This window comes from Metarhizium brunneum, chromosome 5, assembly GCF_013426205.1.
Source record: "Metarhizium brunneum chromosome 5, complete sequence".
In the NCBI taxonomy this organism is placed as follows: domain Eukaryota; kingdom Fungi; phylum Ascomycota; class Sordariomycetes; order Hypocreales; family Clavicipitaceae; genus Metarhizium; species Metarhizium brunneum.
In genome coordinates this window covers 845,309-872,610 of record NC_089426.1, presented here as the reverse complement: position 1 = coordinate 872,610, position 27,302 = coordinate 845,309, and the positions used below count along the sequence as shown (strand labels likewise).

The 27,302-nt window shown below is 52.2% G+C and overlaps 9 protein-coding genes across 9 annotated transcripts; 3 read left to right on the top strand and 6 right to left on the bottom strand.

Moving 5' to 3' along the window:
• Nucleotides 1-417: 417 nt before the first annotated feature.
• prb1 (Alkaline proteinase) lies at nt 418-1,699 on the bottom strand (the record flags this gene model as incomplete). The annotated part of the gene is made up of 2 exons (XM_014688098.1): nt 418-1,350; nt 1,412-1,699. The coding sequence occupies 2 exons, from the start codon at nt 1,697-1,699 to the stop codon at nt 418-420; spliced, it is 1,221 nt and encodes a 406-aa protein (XP_014543584.1).
• A 1,914-nt stretch (nt 1,700-3,613) lies between these two features.
• On the bottom strand, nt 3,614-4,159 carry G6M90_00g083630 (uncharacterized protein; the record flags this gene model as incomplete). Its single annotated transcript, XM_014688097.1, has 1 exon — nt 3,614-4,159. One exon carries the CDS (start codon nt 4,157-4,159, stop codon nt 3,614-3,616), a length of 546 nt encoding a protein of 181 aa, XP_014543583.1.
• Nucleotides 4,160-4,951: 792 nt separating this feature from the next.
• Nucleotides 4,952-13,602, bottom strand: G6M90_00g083620 (uncharacterized protein; the record flags this gene model as incomplete). Its single annotated transcript, XM_066131229.1, has 3 exons — nt 4,952-10,159; nt 10,586-13,106; nt 13,556-13,602. 3 exons carry the CDS (start codon nt 13,600-13,602, stop codon nt 4,952-4,954), a joined length of 7,776 nt encoding a protein of 2,591 aa, XP_065987367.1.
• Nucleotides 13,603-14,836: 1,234 nt separating this feature from the next.
• Nucleotides 14,837-15,912, top strand: sed5 (Integral membrane protein sed5; the record flags this gene model as incomplete). Its single annotated transcript, XM_014688095.1, has 3 exons — nt 14,837-15,074; nt 15,132-15,828; nt 15,888-15,912. 3 exons carry the CDS (start codon nt 14,837-14,839, stop codon nt 15,910-15,912), a joined length of 960 nt encoding a protein of 319 aa, XP_014543581.1.
• Nucleotides 15,913-16,193: 281 nt separating this feature from the next.
• Nucleotides 16,194-16,740, bottom strand: yjgH (RutC family protein YjgH; the record flags this gene model as incomplete). Its single annotated transcript, XM_014688094.1, has 2 exons — nt 16,194-16,516; nt 16,629-16,740. The coding sequence occupies 2 exons, from the start codon at nt 16,738-16,740 to the stop codon at nt 16,194-16,196; spliced, it is 435 nt and encodes a 144-aa protein (XP_014543580.1).
• A 3,293-nt stretch (nt 16,741-20,033) lies between these two features.
• On the top strand, nt 20,034-21,113 carry G6M90_00g083590 (uncharacterized protein; the record flags this gene model as incomplete). Its single annotated transcript, XM_014688093.1, has 1 exon — nt 20,034-21,113. One exon carries the CDS (start codon nt 20,034-20,036, stop codon nt 21,111-21,113), a length of 1,080 nt encoding a protein of 359 aa, XP_014543579.1.
• Nucleotides 21,114-21,696: 583 nt separating this feature from the next.
• On the bottom strand, nt 21,697-22,914 carry G6M90_00g083580 (uncharacterized protein; the record flags this gene model as incomplete). The annotated part of the gene is made up of 3 exons (XM_066131228.1): nt 21,697-21,817; nt 21,894-22,666; nt 22,729-22,914. 3 exons carry the CDS (start codon nt 22,912-22,914, stop codon nt 21,697-21,699), a joined length of 1,080 nt encoding a protein of 359 aa, XP_065987384.1.
• A 1,582-nt stretch (nt 22,915-24,496) lies between these two features.
• gar1_1 (D-galacturonate reductase) lies at nt 24,497-25,733 on the top strand (the record flags this gene model as incomplete). Its single annotated transcript, XM_014688091.1, has 6 exons — nt 24,497-24,554; nt 24,625-24,890; nt 24,955-24,982; nt 25,042-25,175; nt 25,225-25,471; nt 25,537-25,733. 6 exons carry the CDS (start codon nt 24,497-24,499, stop codon nt 25,731-25,733), a joined length of 930 nt encoding a protein of 309 aa, XP_014543577.1.
• A 133-nt stretch (nt 25,734-25,866) lies between these two features.
• Nucleotides 25,867-27,172, bottom strand: ladA (L-arabinitol 4-dehydrogenase; the record flags this gene model as incomplete). Its single annotated transcript, XM_014688090.1, has 4 exons — nt 25,867-26,172; nt 26,227-26,635; nt 26,685-27,055; nt 27,116-27,172. The coding sequence occupies 4 exons, from the start codon at nt 27,170-27,172 to the stop codon at nt 25,867-25,869; spliced, it is 1,143 nt and encodes a 380-aa protein (XP_014543576.1).
• Nucleotides 27,173-27,302: the final 130 nt, after the last annotated feature.

The window sequence follows — 27,302 nt, the reverse complement described above, 5'->3', positions numbered from 1 at the left end:
AGCACCAGAAACAAGCATCATGTTCTCCTTTTGCTGGTCTACGGAGGAGCTTCAAAAAAGGAAACGAATACTGTCTCGACTCCATCCTTGACAAGCACAGCACGAAATAGGGAGTAACCATGGCAAAATCTGGCGGAGGAAAATTCTTCAGTTTTATATTGAGTGGGTGAAACTTTCTATGCTATAAATCTTCAAAGTGAAAAATGTTGGCGCTGTTATTTCCATCATTGATCAACAGACCACTAACAAATGCGTCTGAGCAGAGACCCATCGAATAGGGGAACAATGTACTTTGGAGCGCTGAATATGTCATCTTGTAATCTTGATTCGTAACTTGAGCCACACTTCTGGTTTTAACAGTTTCCAGATACTTGCACAGCATCATCTACCTATATGGGACACTTTGGCAGAATAGACTTATTGGCTGGGATTGCCGTTATTTGCAAAGCGATTAGGAGAACCGCGCAGAGGTCCTGTAACGACACCCTTGCCCGAGTTCTTGATGAGATGGTCGGTGACAGCCTGGGCGCCTCGGACGCCGTCCACAGACATGGCGTAGAGAGCCAGGCCGGCAACATGGGGCGAGGCCATTGAGGTGCCAGACCGGAGCCCGGTCTGGGAATCGCTGTTTGGTTCCGCTGATTCGATCCCGTCGCCTGGGGCGAAAATATCCAGGACCGGGCCGTAGTTGGAGCCTTGGCCCAATGGCCAGTTCGTGACGATTCTCCAGTTCCTGTCCACGGCACCGACGGTAACAGCATTAGGTGCAGAAGCAGGCGAGACTTCGGAGGCGTCACGCTGGGCGTTGCCAGCAGCAATAACGCTCAGAACGCCCCGGGTGAAGGCAGCCTCGATGGCGTCGTTCCAAGCCCTGGAGAATGGGCCACCAAGCGACTGGTTGATAACAGACTTGTCCTGACGGCCCTTTGAAACAATGTCATTGACAGCCCAGTCGAACCCACCCATAATAATACTGGTGGATGTTGTTGTGCCATGGAAAACCTTGACGGCAATGATAGTGGCCTTCTTGGCGACACCGAAGGTCACGCCGCCAACTGTACCGGCAACGTGAGTTCCATGGCCAGAGATGTCCCTGTCGTCACCAGGCCAGCCGGTCCAGCCGGTTGACGCCCGGCCCTGAAACTCCCGATGCGTCGCTCGTATGCCGGTGTCCATAACGTAGCCAAAGGTGCCTTGGCCAGCTGCAGTGTCGTAGATATATCCAGTAGCATTTGGCTGGCGGTGAGAGACGGCTGCCAGGCCCCAGGGCGCGGACTCCTGAGTTGTGAGGTCTCTCTTTTCCATACTCTCCTCAAGAGTCCAGATTTGATCCGCCTCAACGTAGGCAACCTATAGGATCCGGAAGTTGGCACTCGCTGCGACTTGCATGGATACATGACTGCTAACATACCTCGGGACTGCTCTCGATTTCGACTATTGTCTGCTGATCAAACTGGCCGGCGTAGCCATGAAACGCTGGGCTGTTATACTCGCGCTCGACGCCAGCAACGTCGTTATTGACGTTGCGCCTGGCGTGAATACCGCTGACCCATGAAAGGTGCTTGTCGGTAGCGACATTGTCCTTGAGCTTGACGATGTAGCTTCCTTCAATAACATTGGAGGCGCGGATATTTGCAGGAGCGGCAGCAGACAGGCTGTCAAAGGCCGACACAGCGGCAATAATGGACTTGAACAACATGATTCCAATGCCAGAAAATAGCTGACTAAATAAGTATGAAGGCGATTTTGCTGATGGAGTAGCAAGACTGACGATATTTCGCAAAGAACGACATCAGTCTTTATAGCCCGTGTGAGCTGGGAGACAGCGACCTTGGCCTCCATGTCGATTTGAATATAAAACCGAATAAGGCAGGTATTCCAACAAACAGACCCTTGGCACGGGTCTTTCGCACGGCAGAGTCCATTTAGGTTCTTATCATTTCTGACGAAATAGACCGTCCAGCTTTCGAAGCGTGCCTCAAGCACCGGCTCCTGCCTCTTCTGGGCCTGCTGAGGGCGGCGCAGTCTCAATATCGGCCAATATCGGCCAATACCGAGACAATTAACACTACACACGGTTGCGCTGGGGCGTCTTACCGCATATATTTGTTGATGCTGCCATCGGACGTACGGAGTAGCGGGGGGTCGACATGACCGGATCATGGCAGTATTCTTGTCGCTGAGACTATTAAGGTTGTAATAACTTTAATTCAACCCGATGAGCTAGGATGTTGCTCAACCCCCAACGACGGCGAATACTGCAGACGAGGGCTCCAATCCCCGATTGGCACATAGAATAAAGGACCGGTGCACTTGTTTAGCGAGTTCAATCCACCGCTGCTAGTCTCGCTGCTCCCTGTTCAGGGTGTACCAAGACTCGTTGGCCTACTCAAAGAGGTAGCTGTTGATCTCTCGGATTTCCCGATGCAGTAGGTGTTGGCTAGCCTGCAAAAGGCAGGTCCCCAAGCAGCAACAAACTGAGAGTTGACTACATGTAAGGTTATCAGACTAATTTCAACGACCGATGGCGAAAGAAATGGCTACGTACACCTGTCGCTGTAAACCAAAACTTTCTACTTGATTAGCTAGTAGCCACTGTCGACAACTGCCTTTTCGAGCTCGTGCGGAATTGGCAGAGAGTGCGCTTTGCCAAATCTGTTGCCAAATGGTGCGCCAATCTGTTCGTGTTGGAACTTGGCGTTTAGACCAAAAGAGGAAAGAGGTCTCTGGTTTATACAACAACAAGCCACATGACATGACCAATTACAAAAGCCACTCCATCCGACTTAAGAAAGAGCGAGGGACGGTATCTTAGTACTATGTATATTTATTACTTTTTTTATAGCAAATAATTCGTCTTTATCATGAGCAAGAAATTTCCTCTTTTCTTAAACCGATCCTTGGTCCTTGTGCAGGCCTCTCTGTTTTTCCCTTGGGTTCAATGTTAGTACTGTGGCGCTAGGTAGTCTTCCGCTTGGCATTGCAGCACTCTCTTCCAACATGTCTACCGGAACGCGCACCCACACCTTCTTCGCCTTGCTAGTGTTTGCATATTTGCATGGTTACTACGGAGCTTCTGGCTTCGGGAGTGTGTCTCCTTTCGTACTCACCCTCCGCACCACCAATCATGACAAGCAATGGGGGTGGATGCCTTGAGAAACATTGACTTTTGGCTCTTTTTGGCTGGTCTTATACTCCAGCTTTTTTGTGGGGTGCCCGGCGCAGGCAATAATCGCTCTTTCGATATCCTACCTTGATGCCTGTTTGACAGAGCAGGTTGCTCAACATCCCTGTCCATCTGACCTGTACGGCCTGCGGTAAAATAAAAGACATCCTTCCCTTCCTGTTCTCAATAACATTCTGAGTTTGTACCAAAATAAACCGCCAAAGTGGTCATCTATACGGAGTCACATCCTAAATACGTAATGTAATAACAAATCTAAATCATATTCTAAATACGTATCTACATCTTGTATACTCGGATTTTTTTTGTGATTTTACAAATAAAAAAAGCAGAAAATAGAAAAATATACCCAGCTACTCGAGCCTGTAATGTCTCGTCCTCTAGTTCTGTAGGATTCAGCGTCCCCCGCTGCCAAATCTCAACCACCCCCTATTCATATACCTTCATGGCCTTCCGCACCGCATCCATAATGATCTGCAAATCACTGTTTAAAACCTCGGACCGGTCGTTTGGAGCGCCAGCAGGCACGCGATCGAGAATGTTCTTCGCAAATTGCTGAAATAGAATCAGGTACGCCTTCAACCACAGATGAATGGGGCCCTTCAACCCAATCTGCTCGTACACCGACTCCTTTGAAACCAAAGCCTGCATAGCGAGGGGACTGTCCACCGCCAGCGTCTTATTCACATGGTCAGCAAGACGCAGCAAATCATCGACCAGGAGAGGACTATCGAGAAAGGCAGCGTGCAGCCCTGCGCTGGCCGTAGCCACAGTTGCTTCCAGAGCGAGCGGGATCTGTTGCGCGGCCGAGAAGAGACCGCCATTAAAGTCTTGAACCTTTTCGGTCAGCTCCTTGATGTTATCGTCGATGTTGGTGATGTCGGTGTAGCAGAGGCCAGTGTAGTTTGTCTGCGGCACTGCTAGTACCGCCGAAGAAAGGGCAATAGAAGACAGGATGACTTTGAACGAAACCATTGTTGCGGTTGTTTGAAATTGTGGTATATGGTGAGAAAGTATATTTCAAAGGGGTTGAGTCTGGATTGATTTTCGAGGACTCATGAGGGCCGACGGCCGTATATATAGATTTTGAGATTGATGAAAATCCGCACATTACTCAGTCACTGCCCGTATTGGAATGTGAGACAAGGTACGCAACACGAGTGGGTTTGTGCTGGTGATATCGAGACACAGATATTCCTTTTGCAACCATCGCCACTGCGTGTGTAACCACACTTGATGGAATATCGCCAAGGTACGGGCTTGAGTGGTAGGATATCGAATGGAACGTCTCAAGCTGATGTAATTCGATGTCATCACCAGATACACAATGTAATTCCCTCAATCCTTCACGCCATGCAAGTTCCACGTCTATTGTTGCACCATGCCATCCTTATCATGTCCATCGCGTCTGATCCTACAGCAAGCACTGCCTCACCAACAGGCCGAGTTGTCAGCATGTGCGAGAACACCCGGCATGGCAAACTTGCCGATCCCGCTTCTTGCCGGCTCGTCTTCACAAGCCAACCCCAGGTACTGCCTAGCACTAAACCAAAGACGCAATTTACTTCAGATCGCTTGAATATAAATCTCCAATTTGGTATAGTCGTCGCTACGCTAAATAAACTATTTGTACCAGAATAGAATATGCAACAAGAGGCAGTACAGTATGAGCAATTTGTCATCTCAAATCACATCGTCGTATTTACACATAGATGTCTCCATCTCCCCCATCCCCATACAGACAAGTAGACCCCCTCCTCCTCGGCACTAGTCCTCGAGAAAGTCAGGCTCACCATACGGATTCCATTCTTGACCCGGGTAGCTCGTTGCGCTCATTTGCGGCAGGTAATTAGGATCGTCCTGGGGGTCGAGCCAAATCTTTTCTTCCTGAGATGCCAGTCGGACTCGACGCTGGTGAGCGCCCGCAGTATCTTCCAACTCGGCCGTGAATCGAGTGGTCGTCTTTGGGACTTCCTTGCTTTTAGACTCCTCTGACAGACTGTCTTCAGATACCTTTCGGCGTATTTCGTGAACTTTGGATTCTTCACCGTTTTCAGCTTTGGCCAGTCTTGGTGTGGCATCGTATATATCATCGTCATGATGCTGCTTGGCCTTGGCTATGTCAACTCCGAGGTCATTGTTATTGGCAGGACAAGTCGTATAATTGTCCTCCGTCTCGGGGGTAGGCTCAACTCGTATTGCTGACTCTGTTGTGGCTTGTGGGGTGGGGGACTTGGACTGCTGTGATACTGAACCGGTATCCGACGGTGAATTGCTGGGCATGTTACTGTTGATAAGTGGCGTACTAAAACGTGTGCTACTACGTTGCGGTTGCGGTTGAGGCAGATCTCCCTCCTGGCTCTGTGGTGCTGTTACTGCTGGTGAATCTCTCAAGTGTACTGGTGGCGTGATGCTAGCAGTGTTACTCCTCAAATTATCCAACCTCACGCTTCTTGGTTGCCCATCAGGAGAGGGCACAGAGGGAGCGGAGGGCGACTGAACTATCCCAGAAGAAGACTCTGAATCTCGGCGAGGAGACGAATATTGAGAGGCAAGAGGTGAAGCCGCCTGTTTCGGTTGTTGACGGGACTGCGGCTGGTGTGGCATGCGAGGACTGTGTTGCCCGTAGTGTTGCTGCATCTGTATCAAATTCATCTGAGGGAACTGTCGCCCCATGTTATAGGCTGCGGGGAGGACCATACCCTCCCCATGAACCGGTGCATAACCCTGTGGAATAGGTACATAATCGTATTGAGGTTCAGACTCAGGTTGCGGCCGAGCTTGTTGAGTCGGATTCTCAGGTGGCGCTTGGTGACCAGGTGTCACAGCCACTGGTGCAGGTGCGTAAAAACTATGCCCCTGGCTAGGAGGCATGGGAATGCTACTTGGGTCCAAGGGTTGGTGCTGGCGTGGCTGTTTGAGATTTTCAATGCCTTGTTGGCCCCAGTACAGTTGATATGGTTGATGCTGTGCATTTTGCCATTGACCCGTTGGGTGATTTGTCGCGCCCCCATGAATTGGTCCGGGCTGCGGAGTATCACTTTGCTTCGAGCTCCTCTTGAAGGCCCCCAGTAGCTTGTTTCCGGTGGATCTCTCGCTTTTCTCTGGTTTCTGCTGGGTAGTGTCGTGGTGTCCGAGCTGCGACATTTGCTCTGACATACGCTTCGTCAGGCCTTTCCATCTCGATCCTGGACTTTCCTTTTGTGGAACTTTCGTCTGCTGAGTCTGCGGAGAATGGAACCTAGGGTCTTGTTGGATGGGGTATTGATGATTCGGCATCCCAAATTGTGTTGCAGGACCTGGAGCACCCGGTGGTCCACCAGCTTGCGGTGGCATTCCCGAGTATGGCTGCTGCATCCGCTGGGGCTGCTGTTGGCCCGGTTGTATCTGCTGTAATTGCTGAGCGTGGACGGGGTACTGGGAATACTGTGGTCCGGCCTGTTGTCCTGGATGCGGCATCTGAAGCCCAAGGCCGTGGAGCTGTTCGGCCCTCGTGTCTTGTCGTGGAGACTGACGATTTTCCTTAGCAGGACCTTGCAAAACATGGAGTTTTTGCGATTCCCCTGGGGAGATCATTGGCTCTCTAGCAGTCTGCGACTGTTGAGGGCTAGATTGCGGCGACGCCAAGGTTTGCTGTACGATGGGCGCCACAGGTACAGTTTTGTCAACAAGATCGGTGCCCTTTGGCGGCTCACGTTGCGACATCTCTTTCAAAGCTGGTTGCTTGCTTTGCCTTACAACAGTGAAATCACGCTCATCGGAAAGATCGATAGAATCATTGCGAGCTTCATTGCGATGCGCATCTTCGTGATGTTCCTTAGCCTTCCAGTCCGACGTCGTGGAAAGGTCAGGGGAGACGGTAGATATTCGAATGATCTCCCCATCAGCAGGGCCGGGACTGTGGGCTTCACGATCAGGTTGAGGGTGCGATTCTCCAGAAACAGCTTGCTGCTGTTCGGTTGATCGGGCAACAGGGCTTGACACCCGCGGTTCTTCCCGTCGCTCAATAGGATTTTCTGCATCAATCCGTTGGCCAGACTGCACAGCAGAAGCAGAATCCGGCTCGGTCTGCTCGCGGAAATTTCGAGGGACCAGGCCTAAAGGAGACGGTTGAGACGGCCTCACAAATCGAATTGATGGATCAATGTTCATAGCAGGAGGCTGCATCCCGTTACTTTGCCCCATGAAACCCATAGATTGTTGAGAACCATGATGCTGGGTTGGCACAGGAGATGGCCCCCCAGCAGCAGCAGGAGAGTAGTGCCGTTGGGGTTGGTCGCTTCCAGAAACTCCTTGTGGCTGGCCGTTGCCCATGCCTGGCGGCCGCGGCTTAGACTGGTCAGCAGCAGGCAATTGCCGCTGTTGAAATGGTGTGGATTGGGGACTCCCCATAGATTGAGGCTGTATATGAGCTTGATTTCCAGCAGGCAAGACTTCTGTCTGGGAGTCGTCGCCCTTAAGGAGGCCCGGTGCGTCCACGTGCCGAGGCGGCATGTTGACCTGATCAGGGCTGTGTGGATATCGTCGTTCATGCTGCTCGGGCTGCGCTATTCTGTGCTCTTGGATGTGTGCACTTTGAGGCTGCATGCTCATTTGATGGTGGGATAAAACTTGCGAATCCAGAGCCTCAACAGGCTCCCCAGTCTTGGACGCTGATCGCTTCCCCAGAATCCCCGATATCAAATCGGACATGGATGGTCGTCGTCCACGGCGATCGGGACTCTCATCAGCCCTGCGCTCTTGGGAACTAGCCTCAGAATTGGCGGTGCTGGGCCGCCCCAAAAGTTTGAATGCCGGTACGGGAGGTTCTAGAGACTCGACCTCTGGCTGCAGCTGAGAAAGACTCGGCTTGCTCTCATGTTTGTTCCGACTAAGCAAGTTTGAAACCTTTGATATTCCGGAAAACCTCCTCTTCTGCGGGGTGGTGTCGCTGAGGCCTTCGGTTGGTTGGGTAGTCGGGCTGGCAACCCGGACTTGCTCCAGGTTGGATGAGGGTGACTTTGACAATCTGCTTGGGCCTAGCTTGCCACCAAGGCCTCCCGCAAGCAATGACCGCCTCTTACCCCCTGGAGGTGGAGTACTAGGAGGCTGCTCCTCCTGGAATGATTGTTCTTGTCCGGTCGAAACATGTTGTCTTGGGTCGGGGTCTGTAGATGCGCGACCAGAACGGCCAAATAGAAAGCTTGGTCGCCGCCTGCCTTGCTCCGGCAGTTCACCGGTGCCAATGCTCGAATCTGATGCTCCGTCTCCACGGAGATCATTAGTTGCTGGTCGCTGGTCCATGGAGCTTCGACGCTCCCTGGATGCGGCTCTGGCGATTCGTTGGCCCAAATCCTTGAACAGGCCAGAGTTTCTGCTCTTCCGACCGCGGTCTTCGTCGGGAGGAACAACTCCAGAGATGGCAAACTCACCGGCTTGGGCTCTGGGCATCGCCAAGTCATCACGAGCAAGGGATTTTTGATAGGGTGGGTGGTATGGCTGTTCACTATTGCGAAAGTTTGGTCCAGGACGCTGATCTGGGGGATAGGCGAACAGCTCAGGCCATCTCTGTGCTGAGGATGGCGGTACATCAGAACGCTGGCGGGGAGGAGGCGGTGCCATTGGGTTTGGAATAGGCTGCTGCGGAGGTTGATGAGTCTGGTCTTGCCCGGGGCGCGGCAGATTGAATTCTGGAAATGATATTCCGGTCTCTTTGTCAAAGCCATACATGATTTGTTGCTGAGAACCAGCAGTTCCAGGCCGATTCTTTGAGACGGGATTTAGAGGCTCAGCCAACCGGCTTTCCTCCAATTTCCATTGACCGGATAACGGAGCCCTGTGCGTATGATGCATCCATGGTCGAGAACTTTGAGGATTTTGAGTTTGTGTTGTTTCTGTTTTGATTTGGGGTTGCTGCTTCGGGCCCATGGCAAATGGTGCTTGAAGCTGGGGAGGATATTGTAGCCGTCTCGCCACATCTGCATGAGGAACATCAAGGGCTGCCTCTGAACGAGGAATGTCCATACCGGCTTTCTCATCTTTGATATGCTGGGAAGGGGCTATGATGGCATCGGCAGGGTGATTATTAGCAACTTGAGGTGCGGGTGGATTAGATGGAGCGTCAGCAATCGACGCATGGCTCGACGGATCATCATCGTCGTCGTCGTCGTCGTCGTCGATAGGGAACCGATCAGTAGCTCTTCGAGCTTTAGATTTTGGAGTGAGACCAAAAGTCGAGCTGCGTCTTATAGGCGGCAGCCCGATGAAAGAAGATGATCGCTTGGGTTCCCCCTCGGGCTCAGGCGGTATCGGTCTATTACTGCTTTGTTCAATACCAGAAGCGGCACGCGATACCTGCGATTGTTGAGAATTGGGTTGTTGGTGAATTTGCTGATGACCATGGCCATGAGACATCATGGCCCACTCATGACCAGCGCGTTCCGTGGCAGCTGTGTGAAGGCCTCGCGCGTCATCCCCAGCCGGATGGCCGCGACTTGCCCTCGGCAATGACAAAGCGGGAGCAGTCGTAGCCCCGTTGGCCGTCAATGACGGCAACTTGGGGATTTCCAATTTGCGCAACCCAATAGTGGCCCGCGACGGATGGCTGGATCGTGCCTGAGCGGGCGGGACGGGTTGGCGCAGGGCCACGGCCGGATGGGTCGTTGCAGAATCAATCGCCACGCTTCTCCACTCCGGAATATATTCCGAGTGCGCCGCCGGATTGAGCGGCGACAACGGCGCCGCATGGGCGACTGGAGGGATCTGAGGTGCCATTGATGATGATGCGACATCTGGAGCAGCGCGTTGTTGCGTGGCATGCAGATGGGAATTGCTCGAGCTAGCGGCGTTGGCATTTGCTTGTGGGGCGGCTTCTTCAGGACGCGGTTTCGACCCGAGCATCAGGCCCCACGACGATCGCCGATCAGCCTTGCCTTTGGCCTTGGACTTGGACTTGGTCCGGGCCTGGTCAGCTTCGGACTCGGAGAGATATTCGTCCTAATCAGCAAGAAGAAACATTAACGACTGGTCTTTGAAATGGCATTATAAATTTGTGAAGTGACTAATATATGCTCTGAGCTTGGGAAATTAAGAGTAACAGAGTAAAAAAATAAAAAAAATAAAAAATAGATAAATAAATAAATAAATAAGAGAGCAAGTCAAGGGGAAACGTGCGGCGTGTCATTCCTATCTCATGCAATCCATCTCTTCATTCAAAACGTCGGCAATAATATCAGACCGACTCATAACAATTTGCCCGCTTCGCAGTACAGATTAGATTACCAGAAAGCCCAGAACCCAATCTACTGCCCCGTCCACATAATAATAAAATTGAGAATCAAGTGCAATGTAACGAATGAAAGTGCCGCCCGTGTAAACACCGTTGGTCGAGAAAAGAAGGGGAAAATGCAATTAGTGAAATACCTTGTCCCCAGTCCCACGCAATTTGCTCCGCCCCTTGCTAAGCAACCCTTTGCCCATCTTTCCTGCCGAATGCATGAATTCTTTGCTTTTGGTTCCGATCTGGTTGCTAGAATGGCCAAACGTGCTGCCAGATACTTGCGACGGTATGGGCAGCCCGCCTAGGCGAGACCTGTTAGGGGGAGAGCCAGAGGCGGTCGGTGAGCTGGCATTGAGATATTGTTGGTAATATGGTTGTTGGGCTGGGTTGGGTTGTGTTCCTGCCACGGGATTCGCCGCACTTGCTCCTTGGGAGACTTGCCGAGGGCCCTGGGCACCAAACAAGGGGCCAGAGGATGAGATGTCCGGATGCTGAGATTTGAGGTAAATGAGCCAAGTTGCGAGCCCAGAATCGGTTGATGAAAATATCTCTCGTGTTTCGTTGTACTTGGCAATGCGTTCGATGGAGCTGTTCAGGCTCATGATTTCTCGGAAACTCATGGTTTGTGGCTGTGCCTGTTGTGACACCGGAGAAACTGGAGGCGGCGTGGCTGAAGGAGATGTCTGGAGGGCAAGAACAGGCTGGTCGTCAGCTGTCGTTACAGCCGACACAAGACTTGAGGCAGGTTTCTCAAATGCCTGCGAAAGCCCGTTATTAGCATGAGCTCCAGCGGCGGCGTTATCGCTGACTGGAGAAAGAGGACAAGATTCATCAACAGCGGCCTGTTGGCCAAGAGGTGAATGGCCGCTACTGCCGCTAGATACTTGAGGTGAAACGTGGGCGGCATCGGACGGTCTGTGCTTAAATTGCTTGTTGTCTACCTCAGGTTTCACATCACCTGCCGACTGCTCAACGACTATCCCGCGTGTTTGAGTCGCAGACAATTGCGAATCGGTGGGGCTTTGTTGCGTGGGTGCTAGGCTTGTGTTCTCTGCTTCCCAAGAGAATCGACGGCGGAGTTCCGGAGACTGAGGTGACACTACTGACTCGCTTGCTTTGTCCGCAGAACTGGCGGTAGATCGGCTAGCGGGCTCATTCTGGGCATCAGGAAGTTCGGGGATTGTGGGGAAAGACGCAGAAGACTCAAGAGATTTGGCCTTGTCTTCGGTGGCCGCCCAATAGCTGCGGTAGTCCCGAAGGGTGTAGCTGCTGTCCCTACCGGCTGGAATGCTCGACGATTGAGAGCTATGGCTAGGAGCTCGGTTGAATTCCTGGGCAGAGCCGCCGACGGGGTTCAAAGACTTTAAAATCTCATCACTCAGCACATCGTTATCCTTGATAGGGGAGGAGGCCGCCGTGCTGAAAGTGGTCTCGCGCTGGATGTGGTTGGGTTCGAAGTTTACCTCGGAGCCATGGTCTGTTGGCTTGATGGCTGCTGCTAAAGGAGCGCCGGCAGCATCCGGGGGAGTCTCCGGGGTTTCTGGGGCTGGCAGCGCTGGACCGCGTGGACTTGGAGTCCGCAGTGGAGCAATTATATCCATATCCGAGCTCGGATGCAATACAGGGATGCTGTCCTTGGAAAGCTTACGGGGAGCAGCATTTGCTGTAGGCGACGCAGGCGTTTTGATTTCAGCCGCTTCTGAATCATCTGTATTTGCGTATACAGGTGAGGCAATGGTTGGGAGCGATTCAACTTGATGTAGTTCGCCGTTGGCCGTCTTCTTGTCCTCATATTCTTGTGTAGGAGTTTCAACAATAGCCGTCTTCTCCTTGGCCCGAACTTCCACCGCTGGTTGAGACGCCTGCTGGACTACTTCTGCCTTGGTAGTTGAGGGATTTGAGAGAGAACCAGACTCAGTGTCATGTGTAGAAGCCGGCTCATCTTTGGATGAATCAACACTGCCGGCGGAGAAGAAATCCGTGCCAAAGGCCGACAATCTGGCCAAATCAGGCAACTTTGGGCTGAGAGCAGCCCGGCGACCGTCATAATCAGCGTTCCGACCAGACATCTCAGTCCTGTTTCCAAGATGAAAAGTCTCGTCTCTGCCAATGGAGTCAGGTCGAGCATCAGCCGAGCTGGGTGACCTTCGCTCCTTTTCATTTGCTTCCCCAAGGCGACCGTAGATGTCTGAAGATGGAACAAAAGACGGCGGATTGACCTGCTCGGAACCTACCAAGTCAGGCGCCTGATCATCATTTGTCTTCTCCGAGTGGTTGACACGGTTTCTAACATCATGTACAGTGCTGACAACACGTGGGGGCACCATTACTTCGGCCTTGGTGTGAGGAAAGCCAGAGTCTGAGGGCCCGGATACGACAGGCGAGGTCAAAGTTGTCGATTTTGGTTGTGATGTGGACGTCCAATTTTCAGAAGATTGCTGCGTCTGCAGCGATGGAAGTGTTGCTTCCCTCGTCCCAGCAGCGCGTGCGGATGTTTTGGGCCAGGGCTGCGGGACATCTTCCTCAGATTCTTCATCGTCATATTCGTCAGCGCCCCAATCGTCGCCATCGTAGCTTTGTACCTTGGCCTCGACCCATTTTTTCGTCTTGGTTCGGTTCACATTTACCTGGTAGGCACTGCTACCAGTTGGCGTTTGAGGGGACCTAAATGACGAGGCGGCAAATGTCAGTTATGATTCAAAGTGGACGAGACGGAAACGAAGAGGGCGCGACGGCGCGAAGGCGCCACGTACATTGAAGCTTGGCCGCGCCCGAGCCGCCTAGTTGAACGACCCGCACACTATGGTTCACTGGGTGCGAACTATGAATAGTCAAGCTTCTCGACCACGCATTCTAAAATATCCGATTGCAGTGAGGCCAAATCGCGGTCGTGACGTCGTAAATCCTAGCCCAGCTCTGTAGCCTGACCAGCGAGCGATGAGTGCGCTTTCCGGCGGTGTACAGGGAATGACGGCTGTCGGAGAATTAGTGCTGATACAAGAAAGCAATGCGAAAAGAGAATAAACGATCCGAACCCCGACAAAAAGCAAGCTACGGTTGGTGATGAAAGAGCATGAAGTACGGAGTAGGCGTGGCCAGTTTCTGGAGATTACGTTGAGATGGGAGCTCGTGGGAAGCAGACCAGGGGCGCAAAAGCCATTACTAACAGTGGGTTCGATGAAGAAAGTATTCCCGGCTGGAATCTTCAGCAAAGAGTACATTTTGCGGAACGAAGGATATTAGATGTGGGGATATTACGTTCAATGGCTGAAGCATATTGGCCCACACATGATGGCAAGGGCGCCTCGCCAGCTGATGTCGCAGTATTTTTGGCTCATTTCTGGGTGGGGCCCGTCGACGGACTCTGGCACCTGAAGCAGCCGGGGCAGTTGGGTTCAGCCATTCAGCAAACCAATGTCCGGCCGAGGCCCATTGATTCTCGTAAGACGGCACGAACATTGAACTGATTGTTTGGTCTGGAATGCAACATGGTAAGGATTGGCGTAGCAACGTGTGGGAGGCACAAATTATTTGACCTGGTCAGGTACCTGGCTATTACGCTTTTTATTATAACATTATAGTATTAGCATACTTCTGGGTGGGTAAATACATTCATTCCGCCACAAGCTGTACAATGTACATGTGATGGCGGACAAGGGACTTGTTCCTGTACTCCATTAATTTTGGATGCAAAGCGACGTTTGGCGATCCCCCCTTTTTTTCACCGTTTATTCACCGAGTGCTAACAGCAGCGATGTTTGCCTAACTACCATCTATTTCTGGTTGCACCTCCATGTGGCGAAGTTCGAGCGTGGCGAAGCTACAGTGCCACAGTCTGTGTGGCGCCGTCTGCTGCTCAAGCCTCAAAGGCTTTAACAAGAATGACAGCACCAGCCCCTTTCCGCCTGCAGCCTGCTTAAGCCAGCCAACCAAACCGGGCCTGGACGGCCAAGCCAAATTCAACCACGTGTGTCGTAATTCGTTCAACCCGACAGGAGATGCCACTTCGCCTGTTGCCGAACCCCAAACTCCGATGCGCATCGACACCGTTTCTCTTCCTCAGATTCTCTGGACACCCCGCAGCTTGGTAGAATTGCATGTTGTCTCCTGCGCACCTAGTCTATTGTTTTAATTCTCTCGACTTGTTTCAACCCCGGTTGCTTACCTCCTACCACGCCGCTCGAACCCACTCCTAAGGAATTTAATCGCGACGGAAACGAACAAAAGACGTTTCCGATCGACCTTGAAGAATCCGGACCAGCTAGTTACGAACGTACTTACAGTTCCTCGACTGCTGTGCTTCATTCCCCTCGGTATCGGGCATCATCTCGGTCGCGAAGCCGCGCTGGTCGCAGTCCTCCCGCGATTTTTGCCCACCATAGAACGTGGCCAAGATGGCTGTCGCGTCCATTCAGGATCGAACCTCCGAGTTCAAGTCGGTTCTGGCACAAGCTCAGAAACGCCAGAATGCGAACAAAGTCGGATCGCAGCGGCGGTCGCTTCTGACTGATGCTCAGAAAGCCGCCGCAGATGGATCCGCACAACCGAAGAGATCAGATTTTGCGAGGAAGGCTGCCGAAATTGGCCGAGGCATCTCTGCGACTATGGGGAAGCTCGAGAAGCTAGCACAACGTGGGCTCACCTGAATCGGCGTCCAACGAGCTGTGACACTGCTGACATTCTACTTAGTGGCCAAGCGACGGACCATGTTCGACGACCGACCCGTTGAAATCAACGAACTTACTTTTGTCATCAAGCAAGATCTTTCTGCCCTCAATCAGCAGATCGGAGGCCTGCAAAGTCTTTCAAAGCAGCAACATCCCAAAGCTGACCAAGAAGGCGAGCACAACAAGAACGTCGTGTACTTGTTGCAAGGCAAGCTCACCGACGTCTCGGCCAATTTCAAGGACGTGTTGGAGGAGCGGACCAAGAACATTCAAGCGTCAAGGTCGCGAACCGAAAACTTCATCTCATCCGTGTCGCAGCATGCACAGCCATCCATTCAGAAGTCGGCCTCACCCCTATACGGCACGCCCAATCGATCCTCACCGGCCCCCGCATCCGACACGCTCTCGCTCAACCCGATCGGCGACCAGCAACTGTTGATGATGGAAGAAGCCCAGCCTACAAACGTTTACATTCAACAAAGAGGAGAGGCCATCGAGGCCATCGAGTCAACGATTAACGAACTGGGCAGTATCTTTGGACAGTTGGCAACCATGGTCTCAGAACAGAGCGAGATGATTGAGCGAATCGACGCCAACACAGACGACGTCGTGGACAATGTCGAGGGCGCTCAGAGGGAGCTTTTGAAGTACTGGTCTCGAGTATCGAGCAACCGGTGGTTAATAGCCAAGATGTTTGGCGTGTTGATGATTTTCTTCCTGTAAGTGGCCCGCTCACATTGACGTTTGATTGACACAGTTTGTATTAACATGAATGCAGTCTCTGGGTGTTGGTTTCCGGCTAGGCGAGCCCAGTGCTTCAGAGAAGGGGGGGGACGGATGATGTGTTGCCGCGCAATACTTTGTATGGATACCACTGTGGACGAAAGACGCCAGCCCAGTCTCTTTTGTATGCCTACATGTCTGAGGAGTTTTTTACTGTTTTCTTGTTTCCAAGGCGTCAAGAGTAGTGGGTTAGATAGGATGCATTAATACCAAACCGCAGCCAGGCTGCGCACTCGACTAGCACATGTATACGGGAAATGGCCGCTGATGACAGAAAATCGTTGTTGTCTCACGCTAACGCTTACTTGCTAGTCTTGGCCGTGGCAGCTCCCTCGGGATCGTGAGCCGAGACCTCAATTTCCACCCTCATGTCGTCCTCGGCCAGTCGGGCCACGCCAATACACGTCCACAGGGGCTGGTGATTGGGCATCCACTTCTTCAGGTTGCGCACCATGGCCTCTTCGGCCTCCCGGTTGAGAGGGAGGTGGTAGGAATTAATTCGAAACACTTGCTCCCAGCCCTTGCCCCCGGCGTCCTTCAGGGCTAGGTCGACGTTGCTAAAGGCCAGATCAATCTGGGCGTTGATTTCCTTTTCGAAAACCCCGGTGTCGGGATCCCAGCCACCTGGGCAGGAAACCGCATTAGAAAGATGGGTTTGCAATTGCCATATTTAAAAAAAAAAAAAGAAAAAAAAGAAAAGAAAAGACACAGAGAGAGAGAGAGAGTCGGTACATACCTTGTCCCGCGACCTCGATCCGATCCCCAACGCGCACAGCCTGGCTGTAGCCCACCACCTCCCGCTGGCGGACTCCAAACTTCTCGTAGGCGTAGTACTGGAGGTGAGACATTCTGTGGGTTAGGCGTGCGCAAGTACGTTTGTGTGTGTGCGTCGACTTGGTTTGAACAAGAGTCTGGTGGGTTGCGGGGGAGTATTATAACCACGACCCACGACCCAGAGGGACCAGACTGACCATTGTATTCAGCTAGACGCTCAATGTGACACGACGGGCCTGGCCCCAGACATACAGGCACAGTGGGATAAGCCGACAAGGCCACACGCAGGCCTGGCTTGGCAATAATGCACAAAGCGGGATGTAACGGCGTGGCTGCATCTCTCCTCCGGAAGACCTAGTCGGGCATGCGGGGGCGGGCGCAAGGCGCCGCATGACGTTCATGCACGGAATTCAGCCCGGAACCTTGCCGGAACCTTACCGGAACCTCTGCCCACCGCTCGCCTGTCGCACCATGCGGCGATGCCTTCTCATCTGCATTTCGTGTTATCGGGGCTGCACGTGGCGATGCGAGCGGGGGAGAGTGTTGGTGACGGGCAAGAATCGTCTTTTGTAGTATTTGAATGCGCATGCTCGGGAGGCTAGAGCGGCCCAAGGATGCCGAGGCCGACGAGGAGTCGCCCGGACGGGCGGTCTATTCCGCAGTGCCAAATCGGCCATCTCTTGGACATGTGAGTGCAACACAAAGTGAATGCCATGGAACTAAAACAAGGACTATATTCAGCTAATACCGACGATGTTATCTGTTGCGTTCGTCTCGGCTTGAGCTAGCTGCTCCGTACTTGTAGTCGCAGGCAATATGTATTTACGCAACCCAACGTCACCTTGCGCCACCAGGTGCGCAAATCCTACCGCCTCTGTATGTAACTGCATATCAAGACGTTTCTCCCCACAGCACACTCTTGTCTTCATGCTGCCTCGTCGGGGTTTTCAGAAAAGCCAGCAGCTCCCCGTTGACTGCACACGACTCTTCCCGTCTGGCCGCTCATATTGCAGGCTCCGCCCGTTTTTCACTGCACAAGCACTTCATCTGGTCAGCCCGTTGCAATTCCCTTTTTCTAGACTTGGATCTTGAAGTGACTCGGATGGTTGGGGGCGTCACACTTGGCCTCCCCGTGGCTCACACGTGGCGACCGTCTTCCCATCACCCCAGCATCGTGTTGGTTAAGTCAGCACCTGTCGGTAGCTTTATCACAAACCTGTGCGCATAGCTATCGGCAACTTGTCCCAGGAACATGCGGATGTGAGTGATGGGAGGCTTTCGGAAGAGTCGGGGGAGGCGTGAGCATGCCGTGGACTGGGAATGGGTCTGCGCGACGGTGTTGGCAAGGCTAGTTGCAAGTAGAGCAGAAGGTCTTTCATTTTTACAAAAACAGATACATGTATCCTGTTAGCAATGACCGGCGGTGTATCTGTACAAGGGTAAAATGTTGACGGGATTTCGTTGGGCGAACGGTCATGGCGAGATACCTGTAGTTGTTGACGCTAGGTGCGGGAATTGTGTGAGGTGGACTCTGTCGGGTTGCGAATACTATTACGAGTATTAGGAGTCAGTCTATTGTGGTTGCTGTAAGACGAGCTTGTACATTAGGATTACTCAAGGCAACCGAGTCATAGCCGCCAGTGCTGTCAAGCTCCTAACCTTGTCCCTTTTTTGGATCAATCGCGCAACAGGCAATTAAAGAGTGATCTGGAAGGAAATGGCTTTACTGACACGTATAGTAGGAGGCAAAAAGGCGTTCAACCACATCTGTTACTTGGCTATCGCGCTCCATATATAGTATATCAGTGTGTACTTGCCGATGGATAAGCATATCCTGCCACCTCCATAGTGTCGTAGCACTTGCGGAAAACGGTTCTTACTGCATGGGCTCGACGGGTATCAACTCAGTCGTCTGTCAGAAACAAATTTCAAAGGGCAACTACTTCTTCTTCCAGCCACGTGGTTTGGTCACGCCCAACAGCTCAGACCTCTCTTGATAACGGCTGGTATTTCGAAGACTTGGCCAGCTGTACTCTGCATACGGGATTGTTTTCATTAAGCTAGACTGTCACAACAGTTATTGGGCTTGACAATTGCACCCCTGGAGCTGAAAAATCCCTGGTACTTCCTAATAAATCTCCGGCCAGCGGACTACATGCCCTTGTCACTGCCGCAAGCAAGGCTGTGGACCAGGGTATGAATCAGAAACATGCAAACGTGCCGACATCGGTTTCTAACCAATTGCAACAAGTTGAGGCCTTCTGAACCAATGATATCCTTGAGATTTTTGATGTCTGGCATCGGGCTTATGGCTGTTATGACAGGGGCTGAGATGGCAAGGCTTGGAACAAAAATCTCATTCATGCTCATAATCTGCTTTGAACTGTCAGAAGCCCTTGGTTTCTCTCAGGGATTTGGTCTTGGGAAGCTTTATTTATGCAAGTCGGTGCGGGTGCAAGGCCCCGGGCTTCCGGGCTGATCGCGTGATGCTCTGTGTAACGTGTTGGCCCTCTGTCGCGGCCTAGCCGTGTGACAAAGCTTCACCACTCTGTCAAGAAACAAAGAAGGCTTCGTCTCGGTATTTGCTGCGTTTCGCACATCTGTGAGAGCACAAAACGCCTTTGTATCCTTTTACAGTCATGGCTCTCAGGTTTGTAGATAAGCCATGGCCTTTTTGTTCGTTGGCATCCGAGTCACATCCGGATTCTGGAGTGTGCCTTTTTGGCCTTGAGGGCTGCAGTAGACTACCCAAAGTAGCAGGGACATCTGGAAGAACCCAGGGCCTTCATTTCCGGCAGTCGCAGGTGTTACCTCTCTTTGCGTGTGGCAGGTTGGCCTTCCTAGTAGCTTCAAATGTCAATTCGAAAATTTGAACTTGAGACTTCCCGGCAGCCCGGCCTTCTGCGGAACATGACAGATGCAGTCCGCAGCAGAATAGATTTGCCCACCAAGTAGTTAGTATTCACCAACATACTATAATATATTCAGGTACCTGATACTTGATGTTTGTTATGCAACGTTTTGCCTCTCACTCGACCACTGTACGCGTCCAACAGACGGAGCACGTCCCTGCTGCCCAAGTCATGATTGCAGCCGCATTGGGCACAAAACCAATCACAGGAAATGCAATTCCGGCGCTTAAAAACAAATCCACGGTAACACAATCACACAGCTCAAGTTGTACCTCCGCCAATAATAGCCTACCTCAGAGGCGGGGTTGCAGAATCATCATGCCTCGTTAAAACCACGTTTCCCACCCGTGTCAGAGGCAGACCCTTCTTCTCCCTTCTCTACATGACGATATGAACCATTTCATTGCCTCCACTGACCGTCTCAAGCAGTGAACATGGCAAGCCAGCATGCCAATATGACGTTGCGCCATCTTCTCTGTCAGGAGAAGCCAACCATACGTCGAGAAACACGGCTCACTAAAAACACGACCGGCGAATGGCCAAGAGTAAAGGGCATCACCGTCTGGCATGAATTCACTTTGGAAAGTCTCAACGAAGCCTACGGTCACGTCCTCGACACCGACGTATCCCAACTCGGCCTAGCCACGCCCCAGCCCAAGGAGCTTGAAGGGCTTGTGACCGAAAGAGACAAAGACATCGGACACCTGATCGGCTGGAATGACGAGATGTTGCAGCAGACTGCCCGTTATGCCAAAAGACAACTTGAATTATGCCAATCCAGCAACCTCACATTCAGTTATTCGACGCCCGATGACTCATTTATTGCGAGGCTACCTACTGTGTCGACGCCCATCCTTGTTGACCACGTCATCGGCATCGACGACCCCTTCCAGCCCGTTCTCGTTGTTGGCTTTGGGAGAACAAGCAAGAAATGGAGCTGTACGAAACTCCTGACGCAGCTCCAGAGGCCCAGCCAGCAGCTCAGCTGGCCAATACGACAGCTGGCAAATATTTGCCAGAATGCCGGGACCCGATATGGATACATTCAGACAGAAGACGAGCTAGTTGCATGCTGCTTCAGCATAGCGGACGGTTGCTCGTTCAAGGCGGAAATCATGCCCGTCCCATGGACGAAGCACGGCATCCATACGCTCACGACGGATCTTGCTCTGTGGTGGCTCTGCATGCTAGCCATGGCCCCCGACCAGAGCCGCAACATTGTACGCGAGCGAGATGTGGTTAGAATCAACCAATGGAGAGAGGTTCAGGGGTGGCAAGGAACTCTATATCGCCATCAATATTCGAACTTTGAGAAGCCAAAGGGCACTCCTGACCCCCCTCTCTCGCCGCGTACCTTTAATGCTTTGCTTGAAGATGTGGCATCTTTCGCAAATCTGGGGCCTGACTTCAATAGCCTAGGCTCGTCTGGTTTCGGTCATCCGGGCCAGCAGTCTGAGCAGCCTGACTGGAGCAACTTGGCCAGTATCAGCGAGCTTACGCATTTAGATTCCTTCAATGACCATGTTGCCAAGTAGCCGCATTGCCTTTCTTGATTTGACTTTGATCTCCGCTCTATTTTTCTGCTTCTTCTTCTCTTTCGTCCCTTTTTTTTTTCTTTTTTTTTTTCCTGCGTTTTTCCTTTCAAGTCTACCGGCTGTCTCAGTAACCTACCATCGTTAGTTATATCTAAATATACTGAGAAATATTGAAATACCTCTCAAAGCATCAAGGATCCATTCAAAGACTCAAATCCCTGGTGAAATTACTCGGCGTCCGCCGCTATATATGTTGGAAAATCTACAGCAATTCACACAGCGAAAAGGAACTTGTGTGGGAAGCTTTTGGCGGCCTCCATTGGCTGATTTGACGACGTTTTCATCATGTACTCAATTCTATCTTCAACTTGCTGAAGGCCCGGGAAATTTGACTCGTTTTATACCCTCCACCGAGGCCTTGATTCAGATCCTAGAATATGTTTTGAAACAACCATCGTGACCAATAGCCTCTGAATACCACTTTGTTAACGCATCCATCTAGACAATTTTTCTCGCATACGTGGATAGATAAGACCATTCTTGGCATGCCATTGGACAGGGTGAATACACTCCGTCTCCTCTTTTAAACCGGCCGCCAGCCGTGGATCACAATCAAGGTACCACCTAGGCGGCCGTTTATCAAGGCGTGGTCGAGTTTTCGACACGCCTCGTGTAGAGGTCGCCTGAGCGCGACTTTTTGTTCTCTGTCTTGTTTGCGGACCATGCCGTGTTCTTGCTGCGTCTGGGGCCGGAGTACCGGTACATGCCTTCCAATCGTACTTCCTTGGGTCGACGAAAGTATAGACGCGGGCCCGAGATGGTGTATTTCGCAGGTTGTAGTCGAACCGGCAGCCATATCCGCTGGGGTAGGCACGAGCTGATATTTCAGTTTTCTGGTCCTCGTGCTCCTCATTCCATAGCCGGACCATGTCGTCAAATGTCCAATAATCATTCATACAAAGGAGAAAGGTCCCGAGTTGCAAGACATGCAATGACTCACTCTCAAGATAAAGATGTGGGTTTAGCTCCGGGGTTGTGACGGGGTGCGGCACGGTGATGGCTGTGCTGAAGTCGCAAATCTTGCCACCAATAAGCTGTCGGTCCCCGACGTCGAGGTTGATGATGCCAAGCTGCTGGAGCTGCGTCATGGTTCGAAAAAGTCTCTTCATATCCCTCGTTTTCAATTCCTCTACACCAAGACCAAATTCTTTGACAATGCCTCGGATTGGTGGCGGCCTACCGCTTCTGCCTGGAAAGCTCCCCCGTACGTCTTCATATCCAGGGCATTCACTATTACCATCAAACTCGAGTCGCACGTGTCGCATGTTGCTAAATTTGGCCCTCATGGCACGCTCGTGTTCTTGGTCGAGGAGTAAGTAGCCAAAGCATTGAACAGCGAGCTCCTCGTAGCCCGCTTCTTGAAGGCGGCCAAAACTTCGGCATTCACGATTAAAGGGCTCCGAATAATTGTAAATCGTAGTCAGTGCAGTGATGTCGCTTCTATCAAAGTCGTTTGGAATGCCGTCCCACCCCCATACGTACTCAAACCTGAACTAGGTAGAAAGTCAACATGCTATTATATCGTGTGCCTGTTCAGACAGAACTCGTTACTCACAAGTTTTAAAGCGTAGATACGGCCTAGGATTTCCACCTTGAATACAAATGAATGCAGACCCTCTCCCAAGAATTCAAGAAAGTCGATACTTTGCGGGCCCTGAAAGTCAAAGGGCCTCAGTTTAGGTCCAAAGCATTGTGGCAGTGGCACCAAATCCGCAGCAGAGCTTGGCCAGTCTGGATACATGGAATTCAATAGCTGACAAGATCGATTTGCCAATCGCTATTTCATCCGCTACCGGATACTGTAGTATAGCGCGATAGCCAGATGCCGTATAGGGTTAGGGTTAGATGGAGATGCGAGGATAGAATTGTGGTTTGGGGTTCAACACGAGCCGCAAGTCGAGGGCGCAGGATATACTAGATATTAAAAGAACCTATTTAAATGCAATGCAGAGATGTGACCCTTCCTGCATGGCAAGTAAAGAAGTATTAAATAGTCTGAAGAGGGTTCAAATCGGGTGCGGGTGGTTAGTCAGCAAGTAACCCTCCTATGCCCATTGTCTAAAGGAGTCCTTAACAAGCAACGTATGGTACTACGTCTGCCACCAGACGTTATTACAATGACCAATGTCATGTTCAAAGCGAGGTCAAAGTCGATTTGGCACATGGTGCGTTGGGAGGCCCCCTCGCTGCCATCATCGACAATTGATCATCCATGACGGTTCCGAAGTCGACAAAGTCGCAAATTTAGAGTAGATGATCATGACCAATTACCGCCAAGGGCCAACACTTCTTTCTTCTGCCCACGGCTTTGTCCTCGTCTTGCACATGCTGTTCCTCGGACCTACCTGGACCTTTGATCCACTAACCTGGTCGGCGCCTTTCCTTGTCTCCTTTGTCTCTACGTCGCAGTCTCTGGTGCTCATGGGCGGTTTCTTTATTTTATTTGACCATGTCAATGAAACTCTTTCAATCCGAGGGGAACAAAAACGACGGCTACTCGGGCCGATAATTCAGTCATTACCCTGCAATCTTCTCCAAGGGGGTTCCGAGAACTTCAGAGGGGTCACACGCATGGCCATGACTGACCTCATTTATCACGGCAAATCTTTATGGCTCCCCTTTTGCCGGTGAGTCTACTAAAAATGGACAAGGAAATTCGCGTCGACCGTCTCGCTTCCGTACAATACCCTCACCTTTGCGCGAACACGGAATAGCTCATCTTGTAACACTTTCCGAGCAACTCTGCGTATAACCCTAACCCCGGGACATAAAATACCCACAGACCGCAGAATTACAGTGCTGCCAGGCGAAGGCCCAACAGCTAGTTTCACGATTCTCCAAAACAAAGGAGGAACTCTGCTCCTTAAGCCCGGCAACACGTCTGGTAGCTTAGAAAGACACTTCACGGCACCTTCACTTTGAGAAACGGAGACTCGCCCGAACCGACCCCGATGCTCGTCTCCAACGCAACAAGACCACGCCAGGAACCAGAAAAAGGAATCCCGCTTGAGCAGCAGAATGACCCCGCAGGCCCACAAAAAACCCTGGCGGTCTTTTTTCTCCGTGGCTACAACCAGACTCCAGTCGATATTTCTCCACGCTCTCCACGCGCCATCCCCGACTTGAGCTTCTCCCGCCGACGGCAACCAATTGCAGTAGTTGCCATCGGTTACTGATATCCCGGGGACAGCAAATGCAACGTCCGCGCCAGAGATGATGTCAAGGCCAAAAAAGAGTGCCGCGAATATAATGGCCCTGATCCCACTCTGCGCAGCTCTCCCTGCCTCCCAAATCTACTCCTCCCGTTTCTGAGCATCTGCAAAATGTCCGACCTCAAGTTCAAGCTCAACACCGGCGCCGAGATTCCCGCCGTGGGCCTGGGTGCGTATACTCTATCCGCGATGCCAACCCGTGAGCCACGCTAACAAGGCTGGTCTTTTTTTTTGTTAAGGAACCTGGCAATCCAAGCCTGGAGAGGTCCAGGCCGCCGTCTCGTACGCCCTCCAGAACGGGTACAAGCTCGTCGACGGCGCGTACTGCTACGGCAATGAAGGCGAAGTCGGGCAGGGGCTCAAGGAGGCCTTTGCCGCGGGCGTGAAGCGCGAGGACGTGTTTGTGGTGACCAAGGTGTGGGCGACGTACAACACCCGTGTGGCCGAGGGCCTGGAGAAGAGCTTGCAGAGCCTGGGGCTGGAATACGTCGACCTGCTCCTGATTGTGAGTGCGCTTGTGCGATGGGAAGGAGAATTGCCTGCGGAGCGTTTTGCTAATCGCCTGGCAGCACTGGCCTGTTTTGCTCAACCCCAAAGGTGGGCAAACAAACCTCGAAGCTGGACTGTCGGGTTGCATCATGCTAAATCGGATCCAGGCAACGACGACAAGTTTCCCACCCTGCCCGACGGCTCGCGCGACATTATCCGCGACTGGAACCACGTCGAGGCCTGGAAGCAGATGGAGCAGGTGTTTGCGAGCGGCAAAGCCAAGGCCATTGGCGTCTGCAACGTGCGTCCAAAAACTACCGCGTGTCGTTCCGTCGCTGACGCCAGTCTAGTACAGCAAAAAGTACCTCGAGGAGCTTCTGCCGCATGCCAAGGTCGTCCCCGCCGTGAACCAGATCGAAAACCACCCCAGCCTGCCGCAGCAGGAGATAGTCGACCTGTGTAACGAAAAGGGCATTCACGTCATGGCTTACAGCCCGCTCGGAAGCACTGGTGGGCCGATGATGAGCGCCGCGCCCGTTGTCAAGCTTGCTGAGAAGAAGGGTGTCAATCCTTCCACTATTCTGCTCAGCTACCACGGTACGTAATCAGCAATCATTGTTGGGATGACGCATTGTATCCCTTGGCTTAACCAAAGAGTGTAGTTGCCCGCGGCAGCACTGTCCTGCCCAAGTCTGTCACGCCTGCTCGGATCAAGGCCAATCTGGAGATTGTCAAGCTGGACGCCGACGACATGAAGGTTTTGACAGACTACTCCGACGACCTGACTAAGAAGGGTGAATTGAAGCGTTATGTGTATCCGCCATTCGGGATCAACTTTGGCTTCCCAGATAAACAGTAAATTACATAGATAGCCACGATCATGGAGAAGAGTTAAAAATGACTAAAGACTGCAACAGTTCTGCTAGACTCCTACTTTGTATGTTTCCCTATTTTTATAGTGATACTAAACTACACGACTGCAATGACTCCCCCTACTCCTGCTTCATGTCCACTACAACCTTGAGAACCAGACGCCCATCATCGTCCTTGACTCTGCCCGCCATCGCGAATGCATCGCCAATGTGCTCCATGCCCTTGAATCGGTGGGTGACAAGCGAAGACAAGTCCGGCATATTACGAGGACGATTTGAAAGGAGCTCGATCGCTCTCTCATAGACATTGGCGTATCGAAAAACGCCCACAAGATCGACTTCGCGCAGTGCGGCTGCCGACATGGGCAGCGTGAGAATCGGGTTTCCCATGCCAATAATCATGACCTTGCCGCCGGGTTTGGTTGCCTATGCCGTGCGGTTAGCTTCATTGGCGCAAAGAGCAAAGATCGCTCGACATACGTAGATGGACGTCTGCGTGCAGGTCTCAACGCCGGTGCACTCATAGACGGCAGAGACTTCGCCAACAGCCTTGCCATGGACTTGGGTCTCTTTGATCTGGCTAGCGACGTCTTGCGCATACGCCAATTTCTCTTCAATCGACTGCGGGCGGGCCATTGGCACAACGAATCCCGCGTCCGCATAGCCATTCGCGACGGCAAAGTCCACGCGGTCCTTTTGGATATCTGCGATGATGACGGCAGCGGCGTCGTCGGCCTTGCTGACTGCCGCAGCGAGGAGACCGACCGCGCCGGCGCCAAAGACGAGCACTGTTGAGCCGGCGGGCAGGTTGGCACGGTTCCGCGCGTGCATAGCAACCGAGAGTGGCTCAATGATTGCGCCTAGATCTAGAGAGAGCCGGGACGGGAGTCTGTGTGAATCAGCACGTGTTTTTGGAGGATGGTGCGGGGGACTCTCACTTGTGACACCAACGAGCAGGGTGGTTGATCTTTTCTTGCAGCGTGCCCTGCGCGTGGGGGTTGGCTTTGGCCGAGCTTCTAAACTTCATTCCGCGGCAGATGTTGTATCGGCCTTGTTTGCAGTATTCGCATGTCTCGCAGGGCAGACCGACTTCGAGAGCGACTCGGTCTCCGGGCGCCAGGCTCTTGACGTCGGAGCCGACTGCCACCACGGTGCCGCTCGACTCGTGGCCGAGCGTCAAGGGCTCGCGGACAATAATGTCTCCATTTCGGTAATGGTTGAAGTAGTGCAGGTCTGAGCCGCAGAGGCCGGTGGACTGGATGGCAATCTGTACTTCGTCGGCTGCAGGAGCTGGCAGATCACGGGTTTCCTGGGCATGTCAATTAGTATGCGCAATGCTGGAGATGAAAGGCTGGGCAGGGTTTTGTACAATGCGCAGGTCCTTGGCTCCGTGTAGAACGGATGCGTTGACGCTCTGTGAAGCCATTGTGATGCTTGTCCAAAATAACCAAATCCAACTTGGTTTCCAATGCTTTGGGGTGAGTATATTGCGTGCAGCAAGCAGGCGGCGAGCGAGCAAGAGATCCAAAATCGCGGTGGAAACGAAAATCCAGGTG